Source organism: Protobothrops mucrosquamatus, unplaced genomic scaffold (assembly GCF_001527695.2).
Source record: "Protobothrops mucrosquamatus isolate PMUCROS unplaced genomic scaffold, P.Mucros_1.0 scaffold5094, whole genome shotgun sequence".
NCBI classification, from domain to species: Eukaryota; Metazoa; Chordata; class Lepidosauria; order Squamata; family Viperidae; genus Protobothrops; species Protobothrops mucrosquamatus.
In genome coordinates, this window is record NW_015390969.1 from 6,414 (window position 1) to 30,634 (window position 24,221).

At 36.4% G+C, this 24,221-nt stretch overlaps 2 protein-coding genes across 3 annotated transcripts in view; one reads left to right on the forward strand and one right to left on the reverse strand.

Moving 5' to 3' along the window:
- Positions 1 to 4,634, forward strand: part of LOC107299547 (ubiquitin carboxyl-terminal hydrolase 16) — a gene marked incomplete at its 5' end in the record, with an annotated part of 8,395 nt that extends 3,761 nt beyond the window's left edge. Inside the window, 5 exon segments of the mRNA XM_029286799.1 lie at positions 230 to 908; positions 1,829 to 1,923; positions 2,298 to 2,384; positions 4,057 to 4,207; positions 4,312 to 4,634. Coding sequence (XP_029142632.1) covers positions 230 to 908; positions 1,829 to 1,923; positions 2,298 to 2,384; positions 4,057 to 4,207; positions 4,312 to 4,436 — 1,137 coding nt within the window.
- Positions 4,635 to 5,746: 1,112 nt separating this feature from the next.
- On the reverse strand, positions 5,747 to 19,716 carry CCT8 (chaperonin containing TCP1 subunit 8). 2 transcript variants are annotated; one of them, XM_015828909.2, is made up of 16 exons: positions 19,556 to 19,716; positions 15,382 to 15,472; positions 14,979 to 15,058; positions 14,451 to 14,600; positions 13,948 to 14,128; positions 13,513 to 13,574; positions 12,725 to 12,862; positions 10,979 to 11,157; positions 10,267 to 10,333; positions 10,100 to 10,187; positions 9,514 to 9,629; positions 7,911 to 7,982; positions 7,663 to 7,827; positions 7,018 to 7,137; positions 6,651 to 6,749; positions 5,747 to 5,953 (listed from the first exon to the last, which is right to left on the reverse strand). In XM_015828909.2, exons 1-15 carry the CDS (start codon positions 19,613 to 19,615, stop codon positions 6,657 to 6,659), a joined length of 1,662 nt encoding a protein of 553 aa, XP_015684395.1. In that variant the 5' UTR covers positions 19,616 to 19,716; the 3' UTR covers positions 5,747 to 5,953; positions 6,651 to 6,656. The 2 variants fall into 2 exon arrangements, with proteins under 2 accessions (XP_015684395.1, XP_015684396.1); XM_015828910.1 differs by lacking the exon at positions 6,651 to 6,749 and having other exon boundaries at positions 5,757 to 5,953; positions 19,556 to 19,715.
- Positions 19,717 to 24,221: the final 4,505 nt, after the last annotated feature.

Consider the following 24,221-nt stretch of genomic DNA (forward strand, 5'->3'; position numbering starts at 1 on the left):
ATCTATTTGCCAGGATTTGAGAGGGCCGGATGCCATGATCTTGGTTTTCTTAATGTTGAGTGCCAACTTTTGCACTCTCCTTCTTCACCTGCATCAAGAGGCTCACTCACACATTAGGTCAATTTATTCCAATTTTAAAAACAATGATATTGCTTATAAAACTTCAGCATACATTACTGTTAATTATTGTTTTGATATGCTTGTTTTTTTAATGTGTTTTATTTGGCAGAACCAACGCCATCAGCAGAAATTTCAGGAGAAAGTTATTCATCTAACAGAGAGTGATGTCACTGAAAAAACTGGAGCTGATCATGATTGCAATAAACAAAGAATAGAAAGTAACTGTGACATAAAGTGTCTGAAACCAGGAGAGGAAGAGTCGTTAAACACATGCAAAGAGCATTGTGTGGATAAAAAATGTGTAGATGAGCAAGAAAGTACAATTCAAGTACAGTTCGCAGAAAAACATAATGGAAATGCAGACAGTTGCGATCAAGAGGCAAATAATGAAGTTAATTTGGATGTTTCTATAAAAGACTTTGTTCCCACTACAGAGTGTGTCAATAATTTTGAGGATTTGCATCTCAAGGAAGATAAGGATGAGGAATATGAGGATATTATCAGTGACTTCAGCAAATTATTCCTGGAGGAGGAAGAGCCGAGTGATGATACAGATAGTTTGCTTGAGTTTTATGATTTTGAAATGCAAACATATGAAGTAGTAAATGAAGATCCAGAAACAGCATTTTGTACTCTTAGAGACAGGGATACTATGAACATAGAAGAAAATTCAATTCTTCATTGCTTGAATCAGTTTACTCATACTGAGAAACTTTGTGAGAACAACAAATTGCTTTGTGAAGTGTGCACACGGAATCAACTCTGTGGAATCAAGACTAATAAAATAAGTATGTTAAAATTGTTTTTTAATCAATGTATTGAATTGTTCAAAATTCAATACTGAATTTATTTTCTTATCAAGACATTGAGTAAGAGCAATTTCTTGTTTTAATTGAACTAGACAGGGAGAAGTATATGATTACCCCATTTTATAAAGGATAGTTATTATGTCTCATTGACATAAGTATCCCTAAAAAAACCCAACTTGCCGGTTTATAGTGAATATATGTTGAATATGGCTTGAATATAACTTTGAAAACCCTGAGGGAATGTATGGCAAGACTGAGTGGAATTAATAGTTTATATGTTTCATGATTTAGTTGATGTGTAGAATAAGTGGACTTCCAGCAGCACAGGTAAAACTGCTAATACTATGAGGCTATAGTTTTTAGGTAAAAAAAATAACATTCTGAATTATAGGTGCACAATACTTTTGAATTTTATATGTCCTGTATCTGTATAATATGAAGCAAAAAGAAACTAGAACCTAAGCACATTTCTCTGAGAGATACATTTAAATTTAAGGAAGAAATAATTGAAATCAAACATGGCTTTGGGCTGTCAGATCTATGCCAGATAATATATCATGATTTATTGTAAGATATACAAATGTCTACATACTATTTTGAACTTATTTTGAAATTGCAAGCAAAATCCCAATTTACCATAAATGTCTGTTTCCAGAAACTGTTAGCAAATGATTCAGTCTTGGTAAGTTTTCTCTGGATTTTATAAAACATGAGCATTTGCTTTTTTCCTTCCCATAGAAATCATTGAGTCTGATTTGTTCAATGTTCAGGTGGATTATGCTGGAAATTCAAAATTATGAGATCTCATTATACATAGTGAACTTAAAGATTTGCACAAGAGGTAATATTACTGAATATCTATTAAGTCATGATCTGTTTTTCCTTTTTTTTTTCTCCAGATGCCAAGAAATATGTATACACTAATGCCAAAAAACAAATGCTTATTTCTCACGCTCCTCCAATTTTAACCCTTCATTTAAAAAGATTTCAACAGGTATAATTAATGACTTAAGTTCGGTTATCTTAGTTTAATACTACTTGTAGGAAGTGATTAAGAGAAGCATCAGTATTATTGGACATTCTTGTTTATTGCCATATCACATCTTATCCTGAAAATAACTTGAATTTTATTACTAGACCTGTTTGCCTTTAAGAATAGGGGGGGGCTTCCCAGATTTTCTAGGATATTTACTTCTGTAACTTTATGTTGGGTGGGCAGCTGAGTGGTCTCCAGGTGCTTGGGATTACAAATTCCACAGAGCCTTGACGTTATCGCTACAGGCTGGAAAAATTGGGAGTTATCCTCTGGACAGTATAAGCTTATTGCTGAGTTTTGGACTTACTTTGTATTTTCTGGTTCTTTCCAAGGCTGGATATAATCTCCAAAAAGTAAACAAACACATAACATTCCCTGAAGTTATGGATTTGGCTCCTTTCTGCTCAATTAAGTGCAAGGTAAATAATAAAGTACTCTTTATCTTATTTCCATTACTGTTTGACAGCTACATTACATGTTACAGTTGACAGCAGGTAACAAAACACAGCCTTTGAATGAAGCAGCTGAGTAGGATAATTTCTGTTTATTTGAATAGGAGACTGATATACTATCATGGTTCCGAAAAGAAGCAGCTTTTCAAAGAAATTTGAGGTTTTATTTATCTTAAAGAATCCTTTTATTGCTACATAGCTTTAGCAGGTACATAATGAAGCCAAAAACTGAATCCTCCTACCCCCAATCTCCCGTAACAAAGCATAACTCACTCCTTCATTTTACAGTCATTAATCACGTTCTCCAATTAGTTTGAAGTGTGAACTGTCCCTCCCGTAACTCCTCTGGTTACAGCTGACCTTGGCAATGCTGTACTGAAATATTGTTGTGGTTAACTATCTTACTTTCCCACCCGCTATTCTAACATTGTCTGACTTTAACTCTAGAAGTGATATGCAGGCAAAATAAAACATGTTTGCTTCTTCATATATGGCAAGCAATAACATCCGATGTTAGCAGTCTTGACATATACAATGTTCCCTTGACTATGTCAGAAAGGAGGAAGGCAAGCAGACATTTTCTTTCAGCTTCCAAGATCTTCTGATTCCTCAGAGGAGTACAGTTGTATGCAAACTGATTTGATCAAAAGCGCCCAATCCCTTACATGCAATTGTAGCTTTATTCTAGGCTGATTTCCAGAATTAGTAAAAATTGTTGCACCAGATTAACAAGACTTCTTCTTTGCTTTTATTTCTAAGAATTTTAACATTGAAAACTTTGATGGGCTGTTTGTTTGCCTAAATGTATGTGATTCTAACTTCAGTTAGAGCCAGTTCGGTCTAGTAATTAATGCACTTAGGCTAGAAAGCAGCAGACCCATCTTAGTTGAGTGACTTTGGGCCAGTCATTCTCTTTCTCAGCCCCAACCCATTTCACAGAGTTACTATGGGCAAAATGAGGAAGGTGTGTGAGATATGTTGTCACTTTGAAGTATTTGTAAAAATAATAGAAGCAGTACTCTCAGTCCAACCCACCTTTGAGTTGTTTGGAGGAAAGTAGGAAGAAGGAATATTAAGTGTTTGCCACCTTGAGTTATTTATATATTTAAAAAGGTGGTAAATAGTGTTTCTCATTGTTTCCTTTTAAGATAAAGTACTTTTTTTGCCTTTTCCTCCCTCTGTTCAGGTAATTTTATACAAATATGTATTTTCCCGTACTCCTTATCGGTTGACATTCTGTTCTACCTCTTCACTAGAACTTTCTCTGTTTCAAATCTGGTATCTCAAGTGTTGCCATTGAGATTCATTTCTCAAATTTAGGTAGTTTAATCCCACTGTTGAGTCATTTTGTCAAAATTTAAATATTAGTATGTTCAGGATCAGACTTCTCATTTCCTTTTAAGTATTATATTATATTATTAACCTTTGTATCTTACCTAGACATAATGTTTATACTTCAGTGATATGATTTTATCTCAAAATGAATATGCTTTATATTTTGTGCTCAGCAAAGCTAGGCTTGTTTTTATGTTCTTTTTACTAAAATACGCCTTTTAAAGAAACTAAAGTGCAACTTTTTATTTTTATTTTGCTGGTAACAATGCTACTTCAATACTCTTGAGCTATGTTCCTTTTACAGAATGTAAGAGAGGGAACTTCAGAAGTATTGTACTCATTATATGGTATTGTGGAACATAGTGGCACTATGAGATCTGGTCATTATACTGCTTATGTGAAGACAAGTACCACCAGCCAACTTTCTGATCTTGTCCATGACAAAATTCAACAGAGTAAGTAGAAGGAATTTACTCTGGAAAAATAATTTGAAATTAAATTCCTATGAGCTAGTTGAAAACTAATAAAGATTTTTTTTTATTTTTTTAAAAAAATTCAGCTTCAGAGTCCGAGTCACCCAGAAGTCAGTGGTTTCATGTAAGTGACACTCATGTGCAAGCAGTGTCCATATCCAAGGTCCTGAAGTCACAGGCGTATCTTCTCTTCTATGAAAGAATATTATAAACTGGAAAAATTCCAACCTAGGAAAGCTTCACCAAACTTTATCATGTTGTTTACTTTCTTTAAATCTTAAATCTGAATTTAAATGTAACTTTTTCTTTTAAATAAACACAAATATATGTATATATATAAACATAATTTTGTTTGGTAAATATCTGATGCACTGAATTTCTATGATAGAGGGCATGTTTGTTGATCCATAAACTCAGATTATTCTCAATTTTTTAAATTTATTTTCACAAGTAATTTTTTACCATTACTTGTGAAAATAAATTGACAGTAAACTTTCAAACTATTACTGTCAATTTATTTTCACAAGTAATGGTAGGTGAGGTGTCCTGCAAAACAGTTCAGGTGTGTCAAATTATATTTGACTACCCTATTTACAAAGCTAAAACACAGTTCATCCCTATATAGTCCTTTGCAACATTCTCTCCCCAGAGGCAAAGATGGCAAGTCTCCCGGTTTTTCAAAAATGTCTAAAGCCCTCCCTGGCTCTGCCATCTCCCTTGGGCCTGCCAGAGGAGCAGTAGCTGTAGGGCTGGTTAGTGCCCTGATAGATCTCCCCCCACCTTTTGATTAACTTTTCATGTTAAATTTTACTATCCTTGCCTCTTATTAATTTTTATATTCAATTTTTGTTTTTTAACATTTTATTTGTATACCAAGAGTGCCTCTGTGAGGGAAATGGACTGTTTCTAAATTGGATGATGAGTAGGAGAAAATGAACAAATGCTATCTCATATAGCACACATGTCCCTTGTAATATAATGGGAATTTCTTCATATTGTAGTTGCCACAATTTTTTAATTAAAAATGCAGTCTAAATCTACTTCCTGGTCTTCTGCAATACATAATGTAATCAACCTCCAAAAGTCTCGTACATAATGAAAGGTTCATGAATTATTCTGTTATTTAATAAGATAAAGTATTAGTTATGCAGAACAATAAAAAAGCACCTTGACTACACATACAAAGAACCTATTTTCAAATTGTTAATGTAGCCATATTTTTATAGCTTTGTGTAGTTGTTTACCTGGATTACATGCACATATTTCTCACAAAAGATTCATCTGCTTCTACATGTGAAAAATAGTTTCCTCATTATGGTCCTGTGCACTGAAAAACATCTATTTTGAATGCTTTGAACAGTTCTATTATATTCCTCAATGGTCTGGCTGTATAGTACTGAAATAAGTAGTAAGTACCTTGTGTGGGTACTTTATTTAGTAGCAGTACTAAATAAAGTCCTACACAAGATACACATATATGCCTGGCAACTCTTTAAATAATCATGTCTTCTAAATCAGGCAAAAAGACAGCTTACTGAAACTGTTTTTATTGAAATGCTTCAAGGTAACTTCTATTACAGATTAGTTTCATAATTTAAAGGTAATTGGAACACATTTGGCAAGATACACGTCTACATGTGCTTAATTTTTTCAGTCACTTTGGTCATCATCCAAATCCTTCTTCCCTGATGGTGGTTTAGGGCCACCAGCTGGTTTGGCCATGATAATCTACAAAAGAAATTTAAGACTTAGATATTTTAAATTGTCCATACTTAAAGATTACAAATAGATGAAATACGCAGGTGTATTAATACTTTAACTATAAGTTTTTATGCCACGATAGGCTGGCAATGCATTTTGAAAACACAAAAATTAAGTGTTTGGTTTTGCCTACATATTAGTGTCTTTTTGGAGCAGAGTCAGGGGTCTTCAATTTTCTCAGGTTTCATGAAAGAAACAGTAAGGTGAAAGCTCGTTCTCATGACCAATTGTGTCTGAAACCTCATGTTCCCAAAGCTATTTTAAAACTGTTATATCTATATAGAATAGGAAATTAAAATGGCTTCAATAGTAACAGATGTATCTACAGATTTAAATACCAAGGGTACTTTTTCAGGTATATTTGAGTACACTGGTATAATGATATTGCCAGTCAGTCTACCAGGCAATAGTTTCTTTCACAAAGTGAGTACTCACCCTTTGGTCATTTTTGGCAATCAACTCATATGCTTTTAGTGCTATCAATTCTTTAAAAAGGGTTTTTTATGTAAGATGCTGTATTTTAACATTTCAAGCAGGGTATTAGTGCGGTGGCCAAGACATATGTGCGTGTAGGAGCAAAACATACCCATTTCAGGCAGAGTGTAAAAGGCATTCATGCAAAGTTTCCACTCTTGTCAACATTACACATGAGGCCATATCTTACTGTACACTATTGTTCAGGGGCATCTTTCCAGTCATCCTTGTCCCAGTGATCTGATGTTTTAGGGGCTTTTGGACCACCTGCTGTTTTGGCCACAATAATCTATAGAAATTTTATATCACATACACATTTTGACATATTTCATTAAAAAAGTAATTCTTATAAACCTAATAATTTTATTATTTTATTTGTATAGATGAATACCTATACTCCGAACAGGTATCTGCAGACTAACATACATTAAGGTTGGTCATAAAAACACAACTCCAAATATAAACACATTTTTGTAAATGTATCTAATGTTACAATTAACTTTTGGAATAGTATTCCAATATTGTATAAAACTGAAAACACTATTATGCCAACTCACCTGATCAACTCTCAATACTGTTACCGCAGCATTTGTAGCCAGCTTGATACCCCAGTATTTTCCAAGATGTGTATCGAATACCCCTGCTTCCAACATATCTTTCACAGCTGCAGCTTCAGCCTATTAAAATTAAGCTAGAATGATTAACTGTCTTTGTCTCTCTCTGATTACAAACTATTATTTCTCTCACCTTAATTTATAGACCCTAAATCTGCTGTGTCACCCAAATGGTGAACTAGCACTATAAATCTGTATGCTTAATTGTATCTGTATTAAATAATGACATTATAGTATGATCATAGAAACATAACCAGTCTGCCTGATATAGTTAGGTGTCTCAAAATTGCTAGGATATACTACTACTGATGCCAAGAAAAATAACTTGGGTGATATAATCACTATTTCTCTCTTAATTATTTAATTAATAATTTATTAGATATTGTCACTTTATTTTTTTGTTCATTCAACATGATGTACATACCTAATGCTCCCATCCCCTATACATAACCACCCATGAAAAATGTGATAGCCTATTAAACGTATTATAAACGTTAATGGCATCTTTTTTTAATATGTTTAGAAAAATACTGAAATCAATTTAAGATTTTGTACATTAGATTATGGTGAATTTGTAGCTAGTCTTACCTCAATATCAAATCCAACATTTTTATTGCCTTCTTGATGTACTGCATATAGCTTTGAAATAAGCTCATTTGCTTTAATTCCAGAATTTTCTCCCAGAGCTCGGGGAATAGCTTCAAATGCCTCAGCAAATTTCTTGATTGCATACTGATCAAGACCTGGGCAAGTCTGAACAGAGATGGGGGTTGCTTTTAAGTTGTTTGCATTGAATTACAAAAGAAATCTGACTGAAAAATATGTTTGTAGCATACCTCTCCATATGACGTTATCTGTTTTGCCAATTCTATCTCAGTAGCACCACCCCCTGGGACAAGGCGCTTATCCTACAAAAAAGTAAAATGTATGAAATGCCAAGAAACTGAAACTTGAAAACTTCAAAGAATTTTTTTAAAGACATTCTAAGAATACAATGAATGCATTATTTTAATAAAGTTGATACAAATGAGATAAGCATTTGTGTAAATGCCAATCATAATATGCCAATTATATCCTTGTCAGCCATTCAGTTGTGTCCTACCCTCGGCCACTCTGGATTAGCACTCTCCCATGCCCCTCTGTCTTGCACCGCCTCCTTCAGATCTTCCACGGTCATTCCAGTGTCATCCTTTATAAGTTTCCAACCAGTGGTATTAGGACGGCCCCTTCTCCTTTTTCCATTGATCACTCCCAACATGACTGACTTTTTAAGTGAGTCAACTAATTATATACAACATAGCAAAAACATTTAGAGTTCTGTAAATGAACATTATATAATAACCCCAAATTATATGTCTCCCCAAAAATAAGACCAGTCTTATATTTTTTTGCCTCCAAAAGCAGCACTAGGTCTTATTTTGGGGGGATGTCTTACCTTAGGACCACCGCAGCCAGGCCTCCCACGTACCAACACCTGTCACATCGCTGCTTGACTTCTACAACAATCGCTTGCCACCGGACACAATATGGCGCATAGTGCCGCTGCTCGTGGCAGGCTGCATGCTGCTTCAGGCCGGTGCTGCTCCCGGTAGGAGGCTGTGCAGCGTTTCGAGCCAGTGCTGCCACTCATGGCAAGAGGCCACACAGCACTTTGGGCCAATGCCGGTGCTTGTGGCCGCATGCCGCAGGGTGCCGCTCATGTTGGTGCCGCTTGTGCAGGAGGCTGCACGTTTTGGCCCAGTTAGGGCCCCATGGGGCACTGGGCTGTGGTGCGCATGAGCGTCCTGCCGCAATCAGCACCACTGGCCCAAAATGCTGCGTAGTATCCTGCCGTGAGTGGCGGCACCAGCACGAGCAGCGCCACATAGCATGTGGCCACAAGCGGCATAGCCTCAAAGTGCTATGCAGCCTCCTGCTGCGAGCAGCACCAGCAGCTCGATCAGCACCGCATGGCATGAGGCCACGAGTAGTGGCCTGAAGCACCATGCGGCCTCCTTCCACACGCAGTAGCACCGGCCCAAAACAAGCCATGCGGCCACAAGTGGCCACAGAAAAACTCCAGCAGTGGCACAACAGGTGTCGGAGCATGAGAGGCCTGGCTGCGGCAGTCCTACCGGTAAGGCAAGCAGGTGTGGGTTGCATGGGGCACCTCCACCCCTGCCGTAGCTTGATTATTAGGTGTGTGCCTTGCCCCAAAACTAGGGCTTATTTTGGGGGTAGGGCTTATATTAGGCCTATCCCCCAAAATCAATCTAGGGCCAGGGTGTCAAACTTACGTCACGTGATGTGTCGTGACATATCACAACTTTTTCCCCATTGCCAGCAATGGGGTGGGCACAGTTTTGGTATGACACATCCGGCCTGCGGGCTGGCAGTTTGACACCCCGATCTAGGGCTTATTTTCAGAAAAACACAGTTTATCCCCAAGGCTTTACTCACCCGAGTCAGTACTTTGAAAGTATTTACACCATCATCAATTGCTCTTTCTACATCATCCATTAGATTGTCTGTGGAACCACGAATTACTATTGTTGAAATAGCTCCATCTTCCTTTTCTGCAATAAAAAAGCCAAATAAACATTATTTTACAAATGTAAATATCAGTTAGTCCTCAAATTACAAACATTCATTTAGCAACCATTCAAAGTTGCAACAGCACTGAAAATAATGACTTAGGACCAGTCCTCACGTGACTGACGCACTATCCCAAAAGCAAGTTGATCAAAATTCAAGTACTTGGCAACCATCATGTACTTGCAATGGCTGCAGCATCCCAGGCTTAGTGATTGCTATTTGTGACCTACCCAGATGGCATCTAAGAAGCAAAGTCAATGGGGGAAGCCAGATTCACTTAATAACTGCAGTGATTTGTTTAAAAACAGCAAAAAATATAATCGTAAAATCAGGCACACTTAATAACTGCCTTGCTTATCAAAGGAAATTATAGTCCCAATTATGTTCATAAATAAAGGACTATTTCTAAGGAAAAAAAATCTGGTATACTAAAAAAAAAAAAGCAATATACCATGTTTAAACACGACAACTTGTGTTTCCCCAACTTCCGATAAATAGACACTATTGCAGTGGCCCATTTCTTCTAAATTAGGTGGAATCTATGAGAGTAAAGAAAAACTATCGTTATGTTGAGAATTATTATCACAATAGAAATAGCCATTACTGCTGATTACATACCAGTCTGGGCAGAGCTGTAGCACCAACTGTTTTACATAATCTCCTGAGGTCCCATTTGGAATTCAGCCTTTAAAATATATAAATATTTCAAGAAGGAAACTCTTTATAATTTAAAAATTCTTATTACAGAATAAAACTTATCTGGAACGCTTATGTTCATTTTATGGATAGTAAACAAGATTTCTATCATAAATTTATCATATCTCATCACTTTCCTATGTTCAAACTGGAATCTCATGATATAAAGAAATACTTTTCCACACTATTTGTTATGTAATGTTAATCAAAGTTTTCCAAACGTACATGACTCAGAGTAAGAAAACTAAGCACAGAATAAGTATAATTCTGTTCATTTTGCAAGAATGTGTATTCCTTTCTAATCTGTATTTCAATTATCTAAGAAATCTTATATCAAGTTAATTGAAAATGGGGCATCAAACTTTACTTCCAAAGCTGAATAGGAAATACCATTTTAAATAAGAAAATAAGAAAGTGGTACCGAAGAAAGGATATGATTCTTCCAAGTCATGACCCTCTACTCTGATTTTGTATTAATTAATGTTATAAAGTGATTAAAAAAGTTTTAAAGCCCAACATTTGAAATTAAGTCACATCTGTATTGTAACTTGAAATCATAAAGCAATGAGATTTTTTTTAAGTGTGCCATTTTAACTAAATGAAAAATTTAGATTTTTCATTTTAGTAAACTTACCGGATTAACATAAGATTGTATTTGTTTGCATAATGTAGGGCCATGTCTGCCACTTTTCCACCTGAAACTACTACATTTGCACCAGTCTCAGCAATAGCTTTGATCTGTAGCTCTATTAAGTTCTCTTCTCCTTTGCTGAAATTCATCAGCTCTTCAGCATTTTTTATCAGTACAGTGCCCTGCAAGAATAAAGCATTTCCCCTAGCATTCACAAAACTTGTATACTGAATGTATCAAAAACAATCAAGTTTATTTCCTGTTCTTGGATAGAATTTATTACAGGTAGCTCTCATTCATTTAATGACAATTCAAAGTTACAGGATCCTCAGAAAAAGTGATTTATGACCTGTCCTCAAAGATATGACCCTTGCACTGTTCCCGTGATCACATGATTGCAATTTGGGCCCTTGGAAGCAGATTCACATTTATAACTCCTTGCAGCTTCCTGTGGTCACATGATCACAATTTGCAACCTTTCCAGCCAGTTTCCAACAAGCAACATCAGCTGGGGAAGCCAGTCACTTAAGAACTGTATCATTTAGTTAGTGAACGCGGTAAAAATGGTAATAAAATTTAGGGGTAGGTTGGTCTTATAGATTTATATGTATATATATGTATGATTTCTTAAGGAGGTGCCCGGTGGTACCCCAACTGCACTGACGGGATGGCTGAGGGAGAAAGGGAGGTAGGAAAGAGGCAGGAAGGAGGAGTGGTGGTAGGACAGTGAGGAGGAAGGCGTAGGTAAGTGAGAGGGTGGTGCGGGAGGGGGACACCGGACACGTCCGTGAATGTATGGATTGGTGTTGATTCTTTTTATGGTTGATATTGTGATAAAAAATTTATGTTTTTGTTTTTTAATGAAAAATCAATAAAAATTTATTTAAAAAAATAAAATAAAATTTAAAACTTCACCAAGTTATGACAAATTCTGGTCCCAATTGTGGCCATAAATCAAGGACTACCTTTCAATGTTTTAGTTATTTCAAAAGAGAACTAGGAAATAAAATATTCCAGAAATACTAGATGAACAGCAGCTGTAATAACGTGCAATAACCCTAAAGCCTTTAATCCATTATCTTGCTAATTTAAGAGATGGGATTATCAAAGCAATTAAATAATAGGCACAAAGATAAAGACCACAGAGTGGTTCTTCCCTAAAGATTATTAGCATGACCTGTTTTGTTACTTAAATTAAGAATAGTCAAGTTTTGGTTGATCAGTAATGAACTTAACATTTTATAAGAGAAAAGATACATAGAAAATGTGGCAATAATACAAAATAGTCAAGCTGCCTAATACATCTGGGTATGGTCTCACTGTGAATCATAAATGTGGGCATTGGTCTGAAAAATTAGTTTTTCAACACCGTCACAAGGGTTTTTGATTATTACCATTAGTCACTGAATGAGGCACTTCCTAAGCAAGGACTAAGTTACTTTTAGCTTTTAACTCCTTAGCTTATGGAAATGTTTCTACTCCAGTTGGTAATAATCAAAGGCCAATTACTTCTTGCACTATACAAGCACATAATGAAATAATGCTTTCTTTATATAATTGGTTGTTATATAAACCTGAGAATTTTTAAAAAATATTACTTGAATTTTCTTGCTTTCCTCTTTTCTATGTTGTCCTTTTAGTAAACTTGAGATCCAGAAATGTTGTCTGTTACTAATGTATAAACTTTTATGAAAGCTTTTTCTATCAAACTCAAAAATTAATTACTACCCAAAGTTAATCATAACATACCTTAGTTTCTGTTATCATGCCATCAAAAGGACAAGAATAGACAGCTATTTTAGCATCTTTGACAGAAGTAACATCGCCCTCAGTTTCTTTTTTAAATACCATGCCATGCAATACAGTGGATGCATTAATACCAGAACCCTGAAAAAATACAAATAACAATCATACCGATTAAAAACGATGCTTTAATGCTAACATTTTGAATAAATGAATGTATTTATTTAGGAATACATGCTCAAACAGGACTATTTCACATGTTCCTTTTTCCAAATCAGACTCATTTAATCACACAAAATATTGGCTGCTGATTCAGAACTGTCTTTTTCTGTCATATATCATTCATTCAATATATAATTTGTCCACTGTTTCAAATATTTGATACCAATTTTTTAAAAAATAGGAACAGTAACTCCTGAAGATCCTTAAGAAACTGTTTTATCACATTCTTTCCAATGTATGACATCAACTTTAATATCACAATTTAAAAATAAAACCAACACTGGATAATGAATTTTGTTTATTAGAGTTTTAGGATTAAAACTTCTCAAAGTATTCCTGCAAGTCGCCAGGAGCTGGAAACAAAGTATTTAGCTCTCCACAGTTCTCATACTCCGCATTCCATATTTTATATTAAATTCATGAAGATAATCTATATTTTAAATTTACAATTAACTATTTAATAAACAGAGCTATTATTTTTTCTAGTAGTAGTTACCTGAGACACTAAGGGTCCCAAGAAAGTTTGGGAACATTTGCATTATGTATTACTGAATAGAAATATCACAACTTACTAAAATTTTGCAGACTCTGATGTTATCAACATTGAAGTGACCCGATTCAGGAAAAATAGATACTGTGGAAGAATTAAAACATAATTTTAGGAAAATTTGTTAGCTTTCAGATCTCTATTTTTCTACTTTAAATTATGCGCCAATTTGGAATAAACATATTAAAAGTGATTAATTGAAAATATCCTTTAATATGAAAAGTATATTATTTTCATATTACATGGAAGGCTGCAGATCTAACAATTCAGAGGTAAACATCTTATCTGAAAACCAAACTTTCACAAACAAGAATTCCTAGAGTTAAGACAAGATTGGAAATCATTTTCTATTGGTTGTTTATGCTAAAAAAGTATTATTATTTCATATCAGTAATGTGAATATTAAATGAGTAACAAAGCATACAGTATATTAAGTGGACCACTACTAAACATTACTTACCACATGCTTGAGCAATAAGTTGTGTTAGAAAACTTTCACTGCCACACTGTTTACTCATTACTGAAGTTTGTAACAAAGATGCCACTTCTCCAACATCCCGAAGATTTTTTGCAGAGCAGCACACAAGATCAGGCAGAATTTCCAATGCTTTCTTACAAGCTTTTTCATAGCCTTCAATCACCTACAATTAAATATAGGCAAATGCCTGTACTGTAACACATAAATAAGCATTGAACTTTGATGTCTGTCAGAGTACCACATACATTACAAATTAATAGGTCTTCTACTTTGTATAGGGCAGCATTAGAAGGCATTATTTTTCAAATATGTTTTTAAATTAATTACTAAAAAATAAGACAGAAGCTACAATATCTTTGTTTATTTGGAAATTAGCCCCAATAAACTTAACAAATTTCATATTTAATAAACCATAAGAGTCCGATTAATATGATCTAGAAATGGAATAGTTTTGGAAATGCAATAATCTAACAGAATGCCCATACCTCTGAAACAGAAAGTCCCATTCTTAGAAGTTCTTCAGCGTGTTCAAGAAGAGCACCAGCAAAAACAAGAACAAAATTTGTCCCATCACCAACTTCTTGTTCTTGCATATGAGAAGCCATGACAACCATTTTTGCCGCAGGATGTTGAACCTATCCAATATTTTATATTATAAGTAACCATTGAACACATATTAAAATTTAATTAAAAATCAATCAATAAAAGCAATTTTATTATAATACATATTCAATATATTAATTACTATTCCTAAATTTTTTGGGACAAAAATACTATGTAGCTTGGCTTTTGCCATATCTCTCTATCTCTATTACTTCAGATCTTATTGAGAGTAATTTCAGACCCTCACAGGCTACCAGCACAGTGTTAATTACTTCAGAATCTTTCACAGAAAAATGTACCTTCCCCCCCCTAAAAGCCTGATATTAGCAATGAAGTCATGAAGAAATAAAGTACAGTTAAATGTATTAAAAATGTAATCATAAGTGATAATTTGAGTATCAATAAGTTACCTCCAATTCTCTTAAAATGGTAGCAGCATCATTAGTAACAAACAGCTTTTCCAAATGATTAATAACCATTTTGTTCATCCCTAAAACAAGCAAAAACCAAACATATCAAATAATACATTAAATACTTAAGGATAATTTGATAACAAAGTAATTAACAAAATAGACTAGATAATTTCTAGATTTGTTTTGTTTTGGGTTTTTATGTGAGCTGCCCAAAATATTGAATGGGTTGAATATTATTCATATAATAAAATAATAATTCATGTAATAAAATAAAGTGCAGTTGAGAAATAAGAAAACAATTTTAACCGTTACAGAATCCCAATTAATTTTTAACACTAGTAATGGAACTATTTAGGTAAATAGAATTAAACATATTTAAAGAAAAAAATTAGCATCTTACCATTTGGGCCATAGGCTGTACGGGTTGTCTGAGCAAGCTCTTTACATGCCTGAATGTTTCGAAATACAGCTTCTTCCAATCCAGAGTAATGCTAGACATACAAAATTTAACTCAGAATTAGAGATGATCAGATAAAATATAATACATAAAAACTCTGAAAATTACATATTTGTGCCTTAGTTTCTCTTCATTTTCCATTCTTCTACCACTTGTGATTCTATCTTAAGACAAAAAGCAAGGACTAAATGCTCTGGCAGGGTTTGGGTTTTTTTTAAAAAAAAAAAGGGCTAAGAGGGGAATATCTTAAAACAAAATAGAAAAATCATGATTTCTGATATTTTTGCAGCTCCATTTTTCAGCATCAACCATAGTAGGTTTTTGTATTTTATTTTGTTCAATGAAATAACTTTTGTGTCTGAAAGAATGCTAATGAGAACGCATCATTCTCTGTGCTCACAAAAGTCTATTTAGATATTATTTTTGTGTGCATATTCATCTTAGATGTGCCAGGTAAAGAACATATCACTTCTGCATATTTTTGTTCTTCCCTTGTATTGCCTCTGTAAATATTTGTGTACCTGTGTATCTGTGTACTCTGGTAAACAGAGTATATGGGCTGCAATCAGGAAAATGTGACCAGAAACAATGGGACTTAGTGTTGGCAGAATTTCGAGCTGCTATTTAACTGCCATACATCTGAAGAGATGTTTAATGAACATGTTTCTTTCCTAGCTCAGTTGATTGTCACATTTTGAAACTGTTCTTCTTCTGCTACTTTCCCCCATAACATTAAATATAGTCATGTTGTCTCTTTTTCAAGAGATATCCTGCCAATGAACAGAATTTCCAATCTTCTTTTGCATAATTTCCAATATTGTTGCAAATAATAAAACTATGTCTCTATTACATAGCTCCCAGCTAAATTTACAGAAGCAGAAAAAAGCTGTGTATCACCAATTGTTTCTCAGAGAGCTTTATACCGTCTATTTGTCCAACAAATATCAGACTGGCTATTTTCCAATAATTTGGGTTCTAAACAAGAGTCTAAGACAGGGAGATATTATTGTATTACATAGAAAGTTTCAAATACACGTGGTCCTCGACTTACAACCATTCATTTAGAGACCATTTGAAGTTGTAACAGCACTGAAAAAAGTGACCTCTTTTCACCCTAAGACCACTGCAGCATCCCCATGGTCACATGATCAAAATCCTTCATCAGGCTAAAACAAAACTGAAATCCTTAAGATTTCAATTCGGTTTCTGCAGTCCACTGAAGGATGTTATATCTCTTCTGTTCCCTATTTTTACCATTTTTTCCTGCCTGCTTCCTTATAGAGCAGGGGTGTCAAACTGCCGGTTTCATCATACCGGAGCCACGCCCACCCCATTGCCGGCAATGGCGAAAAAGCTCCGATGCGTCGTGCAACATCATGTGACGTCGCGAGTTTGACATGCCTGTTATAGAATTTCCCAGGAAGCCAGCAGAGAAGACTGCAAAAGACAATCACAATTGTGGGACATTTGGTAACTGGTTGCAAGCACCAGAGATGCAGTCATGTGACTGGGGGGGGGAGCATGGTGCCTTACAATGGCCAGAAGTGCTTTACATGCCTCTTAATTTTTAAAGATCTTTCTAATTGTGTGGTCCCAGTGTTAACAATAAACTCAAATTTTAATCTCCATATTAATTCCAATGCATTTCAAGATGTGGATTCCTTATATTCAGCATGGACAATTTTGATACATTACCTTTTGATAAATTAATCTACAATTTCATTTTTGATTTTACTAGCATTTTCTATCATTTGAAATATGTTCAATCTTGGCAGCTATGATTTATGTTTGCCTAGAATATTCTTGTGCTGCCATGATTGTTTCTTCAGTTCCTTTTTCAATCCGCAAATTATGTCTACACATTTTCCTCCCAGAATTTAACTGAAGACCACTGAGCAGTGATAAAGTAACAAATGGGCAATTTTAGACAATAGTAATCATCCAAATCTTCACACTAAAATTTAATAGGTTTTACAGGTGTTTATTGGTGTAACAGCATACATAGATGCACTTTTTAATGGTAAAAATTAAGAAAATGTATTAACTTGAACTCAAGAATTTAAATTTCTGTAGCTGTTCCTATTATACACAATTGTAAGTATAGTAGTAAAAGGTACAGTAATATTTCAAGATTGACTGCATCACAAAAATTTTATAAAGCACAATGGTAATCTTACCATATTATATCCGCATCTTTACTAATCTGACCAAATCTAGGTAAATTTCCATTTTTGCAGAGTTTTTGCACAGCACACACTTCACAAATGTGTCATTTTTTTTAACTTTGCTGCTGTTCATTTCTGTACAAATGAAGTAGTAGTGGCCCCTGTAAGGTCTGAAGGATCTCACTTCATTTCCTTCAACTGAATTTATGTCTCATGTTTCCTTTTCCTACTCTAAAACTGCAAAATGTAGATCACGCAACATCATTATTTTAAAAACCAGGATATGTAACTATGTGAATGTTTACCCAGGCAAACATTACTTAGTTATGTATATAGTTTAAATTATAATATCCTGATCCATGTGTCAGTCTACCAATACAAAACAGAATTGATAGGGCTAGTTCTGTCACAGCGTGACAGAATGGGGCTGAATTCCGAAAAGAGGCCTGCTGAGTTTCTTCCCAGTTCTTTTTCACCATTTTGGTCCAACTGCACCACCAGAATCGCAACCAAGCAATCATCTAGAGTGGCAAAATCTGTCCCGCCACCTATTCTGGCGATTTTTCGCGACAATTCCTTAACTCTTAATAAAACATTCGCTCCAAGGTTGAAACAAATACAGTTATACTAATGTAGTAAAATGAACAATTATTAGAATAATGATTTGTCTGCAATAATGATGTGTCTGCATAATTGCTAGAATAATGATGTAATGCAGGGGTTCTCAACCTTGGCAACTTTAAGACTTGTGGACTTCAACTCCCAGAAGTCCTCAGCCAGCTTTGCTGGCTGAGGAATTCTGGGAGTTGAAGTCCACAAGTCTTAAAGTTGCCAAGGTTGAGAACCCCTGATGTAATGCATAATCACTGGGAAAATTCACTGGGAAAGTTCTGTGTCAGTAATATGTGGCTAACCAAATGGGCACTGCACATGGATACTTTGTGTGTAGCAAAACCTTCCATTGTATGCCCGTGAGAAACGATCCAAATGTATTAGTGTATTAACATGTGTAGTCCCTTTGTTCCTGAAAGGAGGGTAGTATAAAAACTGAAGTCTAATCCCGCCCTCCTCGTTCAGAATTGCCTATCTCAGTGGTTCTCAACCTGTGGGTCGGGACCCCATTTGGGGTCGATCGACCATTTCACGGGGGTCGCCAAGCAAGGCTACCCGCCATTTTTTCCCCCTTTTCCGGCGGGTGCCTTACCTCCCTTGGGCTGGGCCAGCTGGNGCGCAGGGGGCGGAACCACGCATGCGCGGCGCTCCCGGGCAGGGAAAGTCCTCGACTTATGACCGGTTGGGTAGTCCTCGACTTACGACCGGTTTAGTCCTCGACTTACGACCGGTTTAGTCCTCGACTTACGACCGGTTTAGTCCTCGACTTACGACCGGTTGGGGTCGCGGCATTAAAAAGGTTGAGAACCACTGGCCTATCTCTAATATGCCTCTGAACCTGCGCAATAAACCTCTCTGCTAAACCCCTCTGGAATTCGTAAGAGTTGTTTCGTTTCCCACAAGAATACAACGATAAAACTCGGGGGGGGGGAGAGAGCTAAAAAGAGTGGCCGAAATCGCTTGGCCTCCGTGAGATCTCTCCCCGACCTGCTAGCGTCCGCAAGCACTGCAACCCAACTCCAGAATTCCCGGCATGCCGGTAGACAGCAGCACCAGGCCGGGAAAAGGCCGCCTTGGGAGTTGCTGTTGTCGTTTCGGAGCTGAAAACGGAGTCCGCCCAATCCCCCGAGCGGGAGCGAGCTCCATATTAATTCCTCAACAGACAACGGCGCCCGAGCGCGAGCCGCAGTAACGGCGAGGCGGCCCAATAGCTCCGCCTCTTCGGTCGGCGCGTGGAGCCGGCGCCTAGAACGCAGGCTGCGATGTCTCTTCTGGAACCTTCCGTCCGCTCTCTTTTCCAGCGCCGCCCTCCTGCCTTACCCGCCAGTCTCTCAGCTCACCTTCGCTCCTTCCTTCAGCATCTGGGCAAACCCAGGGGCCTTCGGAACGTGCAGCGCCATCTTCCCGTTCTCGCCGCGAGCAGAGACACCACGCTTGAGGACCCCTGTGGCTGAGGCGACGCGCGCAACCCACTCACGCTCGGTCGCGCCTTTGCACGCAAGCGCAGAGGAAGGAGGCGCGGCTGCCCAAAATGGCTGACACAAAAGGAGGGGAGGGGTGGAGCATGTGGGACGGCAAATCCACGGTTTTTTTTTTTTTCTCTCGTCAGACTTGAAGAACTGCTGTCCGCTTGGTGAGCGGGAAGCGGCGCTAAAAGTCTACTGTGGAGCGTGGTGGCGTTGTCCTCTTTTTACCCGTCCCAATAGTTGAAATATCATGTTATTTGAATTGCTTTAGTTTCCATATCCAGTTCAAAAATATATTGCATGTTTATACCATTATAATTATACCAAATGCGGTTTTCAAAGAGATATAAGCAGTGTTATTCTTTACAATGAAGAGATAGGAATAGCTATGTATGTAAGTGTATAAGCAGTGTTATTCTTTATAATGAAGAGAGAGGAATAGCTATGTATGTAAGTGTTTAGTGAGGAGGTTGAGTAGTTTTTTCCCTACATTTTGTCCTTCAAATTCCAGCCTATTCAAGTAAAACCTACAAAAATATTTAGGGTTAGGCTGTTGAAAGAAAAATCTTCAGCAGGGTCCAGTCCAAGCCGGGAATAAACAAAATGGAGACTGCTTTAGAAAGTTTATTGAGGATCAGAGCCAAATAGAATATCTTCTGAGAAAGCTGACCACGTGTAGCTGGGAGTGGTGGGTTTTTATACCTTCTTGAGCTTTTGTGGTTGAGGCTGTTTTCTGTTCCTGTGGCATGAACTTTGACCTGAGCTTTTTGAGCATGTCCTTTTGGTATTTTGGTGATGGTAGATTAATCCTATTGTGGAAAGTCAGCCTCCCCCCCCCCCCGCCGCTAGAGAAGGAAATATTAAAAGGGCAGAAAAATATATTTCCTCAAAGAGGTAGAAAAGCATGCCCAGTTTTTCTTAATAGCCCCAAGTCTCCCTCCCCCAAGCAGAAACCAGCTCTGTAGAAATGCAGATTAATAATCCATTCAGGAAAGTTAAAGGCCTCCAGCTAGAAGATTAAGAAGACAAAGACACCTAAAACCTGCATACCCCATCCAAACTCTTAAGACAGGACATAATAGGATTAACCCACAGATGCCAAAGGGACACACTCAGACTCAGGTCAAAGTACATTACACAGGAAATACAAAGCCTCAAACAGGAACAGGAAACAAACTCAAGAGCCCCAGAGGGTATAAAACCCACTCCCTACATGTGCTCCCTCTCATTTCTTCCAGAGTCATCTTTCTGTCTGGCTCTCCTCTTCAATAAACTGCAACCTTATTTCTAAAGCAATCGCCATGTTGTTTATTCCCGGCTTGGACTGAACCATGATGAAGACTTTTCCTTCAACACTATTATGTCCCAAAGGTCATGTCTTTACAGTTTGGGTGGGGGTATGTAGATTTTAGGGGTCTTTGTCTTTCTAATCTCATCAACTCCTACCTTCTTGGCTCCAACCTTTCTGAATAGGATTATCAAATCTGCATTTCTACAGACCTGGCCTCTGCCTAGTTTCTGCTTGGGGCTGTTAAGAAAAACTTGCTTTTCTTCCTTTAAGATCTTTTGGGGAAATATAATATTCTGCCTTTTAATATTCCTAAAATATTTCTTTCTCTGGGGGGGAAGGGTGCTGTCCTCCCACAAGGCCTATGCCCCTTCCGGTGACAGGCTTTCAATTGTCTTGTAAAGATAAACCAATTAATTCTGCAGTGTAATCAGCTCCTGCATCAGAAAAAAATATTTTGCATTGCCTCTAGAATTGTTCATTTAAGTAATCTGCTATTTCTGTATCACCTCACTAGGCATACACTGTTATTTTTCCAGAAATAAATAACTGAAACATGATTCACAAAGTTAAATTTCCAACATTTATTTCCCACAGTTATTCCTCTGATCATGTTAAAGATAGGATAGGGGTGGGGAATTTCACACTCTTTCAGGTCCCAATGTCTCTGGGAATTATAGTTCAGCAATATTTGGAGTAGTAGCTTCCCCAGTTTCATGTAGAATGAAGTAGCTGATTTTCATCTTCACAAAAACTAGGTACCTCATAATTAAGATTTGGCAGATTCAATTTCTCTGCAAAGCTACTTTTTTGTTGGCTAAGCGGTCTAAAAAGCGGCCCTCAATCTTTTGGGCACCAGGGACCAGTTCAGTGGAGAGAGGTTTTTCCAGGGACCAGAGGGGACATGGTTTCACGTGCTGCCTGCATCCTATGGATGGAGCTTCGCTTGTTTGCATGGACTAGTTGCTGGCATGTCACAGACTGGTGCTGGTCCACAGAGAATGGGTTGGGGACCCCTGCTCTTAAACACCAGAGTACAGAATATCCACCCTTTTTAAAAGCAGGAAGGTATTGAGAAATTTCTGTAAAAAGATAATTCTTATTCATGGGGGCTACCTTATCTGAGCCACAAAATATTGAAGACCAGTTGGATTAGATCCTGCAGTCATCTACTCATAGTTTGGATTCTGGCAGCCAAAGTACAGTAACCCTATCTTTATAGGTCTTCTATTCCCATACGTTTGCAGGTAGATAAATTATGACTACACACAGATTAATGTTATTTCTTAAGCTTATATTCTGTTCTTATTATCTGTGATTAGTAACATTATCATTACATTAGAGAGCAGGTAAATAATGTAAAGAATGATAACATGCAGATTTCCATGTACAAGAAACAAGATTATGAAACCAAAGCAGTGTTAAAAGCATTTGAGGTCCCAATCTGAGCTGAGGTTGCACAAGAACAAATCAGAATGAAATCCAGACACGTTGCTTGAAGAGAAAAAGGTTTATTTCAAGAGCATAAAGGATAGCACTTGAAAGTAGCTACAAGAATTGGGTACAATTATCTATGTTATAATGACACCAACAAGGAGCATTAGAGTGACAAAAGCATCACAAGCCAAGCCTCACCCTCTTTTTATGTGTAGCTCCAGGTTAATGGCTTTTGTCATTAGGAAAGTGGAACGAGCCCACAGAGAAGTCATCCTATTAATTAAGGCAGGTAAAAAGTGCTAACCAGTGTGCTAGAATTGAGTTTCCAAAATCTTTTTTGAATATTAAAGTTTATTCTTAAAATATCTTCCTAATAATATCTGACTAAAATAACTGAAAAGCATATGTTCCCACAAACTTGGTATGTGCCTTGAATACTTATTTGGGAATCAGTGTCTGATCATGACTTTGAGTTGGCCTTGATCTTTATTTAGCTACATAATTTATATTGTACAGGATGGCCTTGATAGAGGACCATCTGAAGGTCACATATTGTATTATTGGTGATGGTTATCAGCCAAAACCTATTACTAGATGAAAATCTTAGTTTATCTGCCCATATGTTTTGATAGTTTCAGAATTATTCATTAACATTCTAATACAAATTTACACAATTTTGGCAATGAAGGAATATTTAAAATATATCATCTACAATTTGCTACAACTGGTAACTGAATAGCTTAAAAACATAAACACAGCAGGATATATAAAATAACATTAGGCTAGTTTCAGTTTAGTAGCAGTACTGATTTGCCAAAAAGACATTGAAAGATATGCTGTGTTTGAAATTCTGAGATGATAGAATAAAGATGTTTCCAAATATATGATTAGTACTACAGTTCATGCCATTCTATGCAGCTGTGATATGTCACAAGACATTCTTTTTTAAAAAAATAATATATAATTATGATAAGAGAAAGTGTGTTACAAATCCTTGTTGTGATTGCATTTTGGGGAACTGCATGAACTCTGATCTAGATGAAAGCAGACTGATGGAGAAACATCAGTAGTAAAACCATGGTAGAGTTAGAACTAGCTACAGATTTTAGTGTTGGAAATGTACAGAATAATAGCTATAGATAAAAAAATGACAATGAGTAATAATAAAGTGTATGCATCTAACTATTACAATATTTATATTTTGCTAGTGATGAAAGATCATATCTTTTTTAAAAGGTAAGAAATGTTTATATATTCACAATAATGTTTGTGAATTTATCTGCAAAAAGGAATTTGAAACCTTTGTGCCCCAGAGGGGAACATTGGGCTAAAAATACAATGAAATTATGACAATGCATAAATTGTATTTCCTTGAAACACAGATCACATGCCTTAAAGATACAATATATGGTTTGATGAAGAAACTGTTAACATACTTACATTTGGCATGATTTTTCACATATTCTTTAGCTATCATAGCTTGAAACTAGGAAATGCACTATTTTTTTTCTCAGAGTAAATTAGCCAATCAGATTTTCCTCAGGCAATCACAGCAGATTGTGCCTTTGCACAGAATCTAAAATGTGTATTGTAGGTCATGCTATAAGCTGTGAATGCTGAATTAGATAAAATGTTGAAGAATGGTTTTATTAAAGAAGTAATTAAAGGTACAGATTCGTTGTCCAGCATGCTGATTGAACCAAAAAAGATAGTAATGAAATCTATCATTGTATTGATATAGCAATAAACAAAATTATACAGGAGCATTATGTAAGAATGATATACGAGGGCAATTTGGAAATATACCTCCATTTG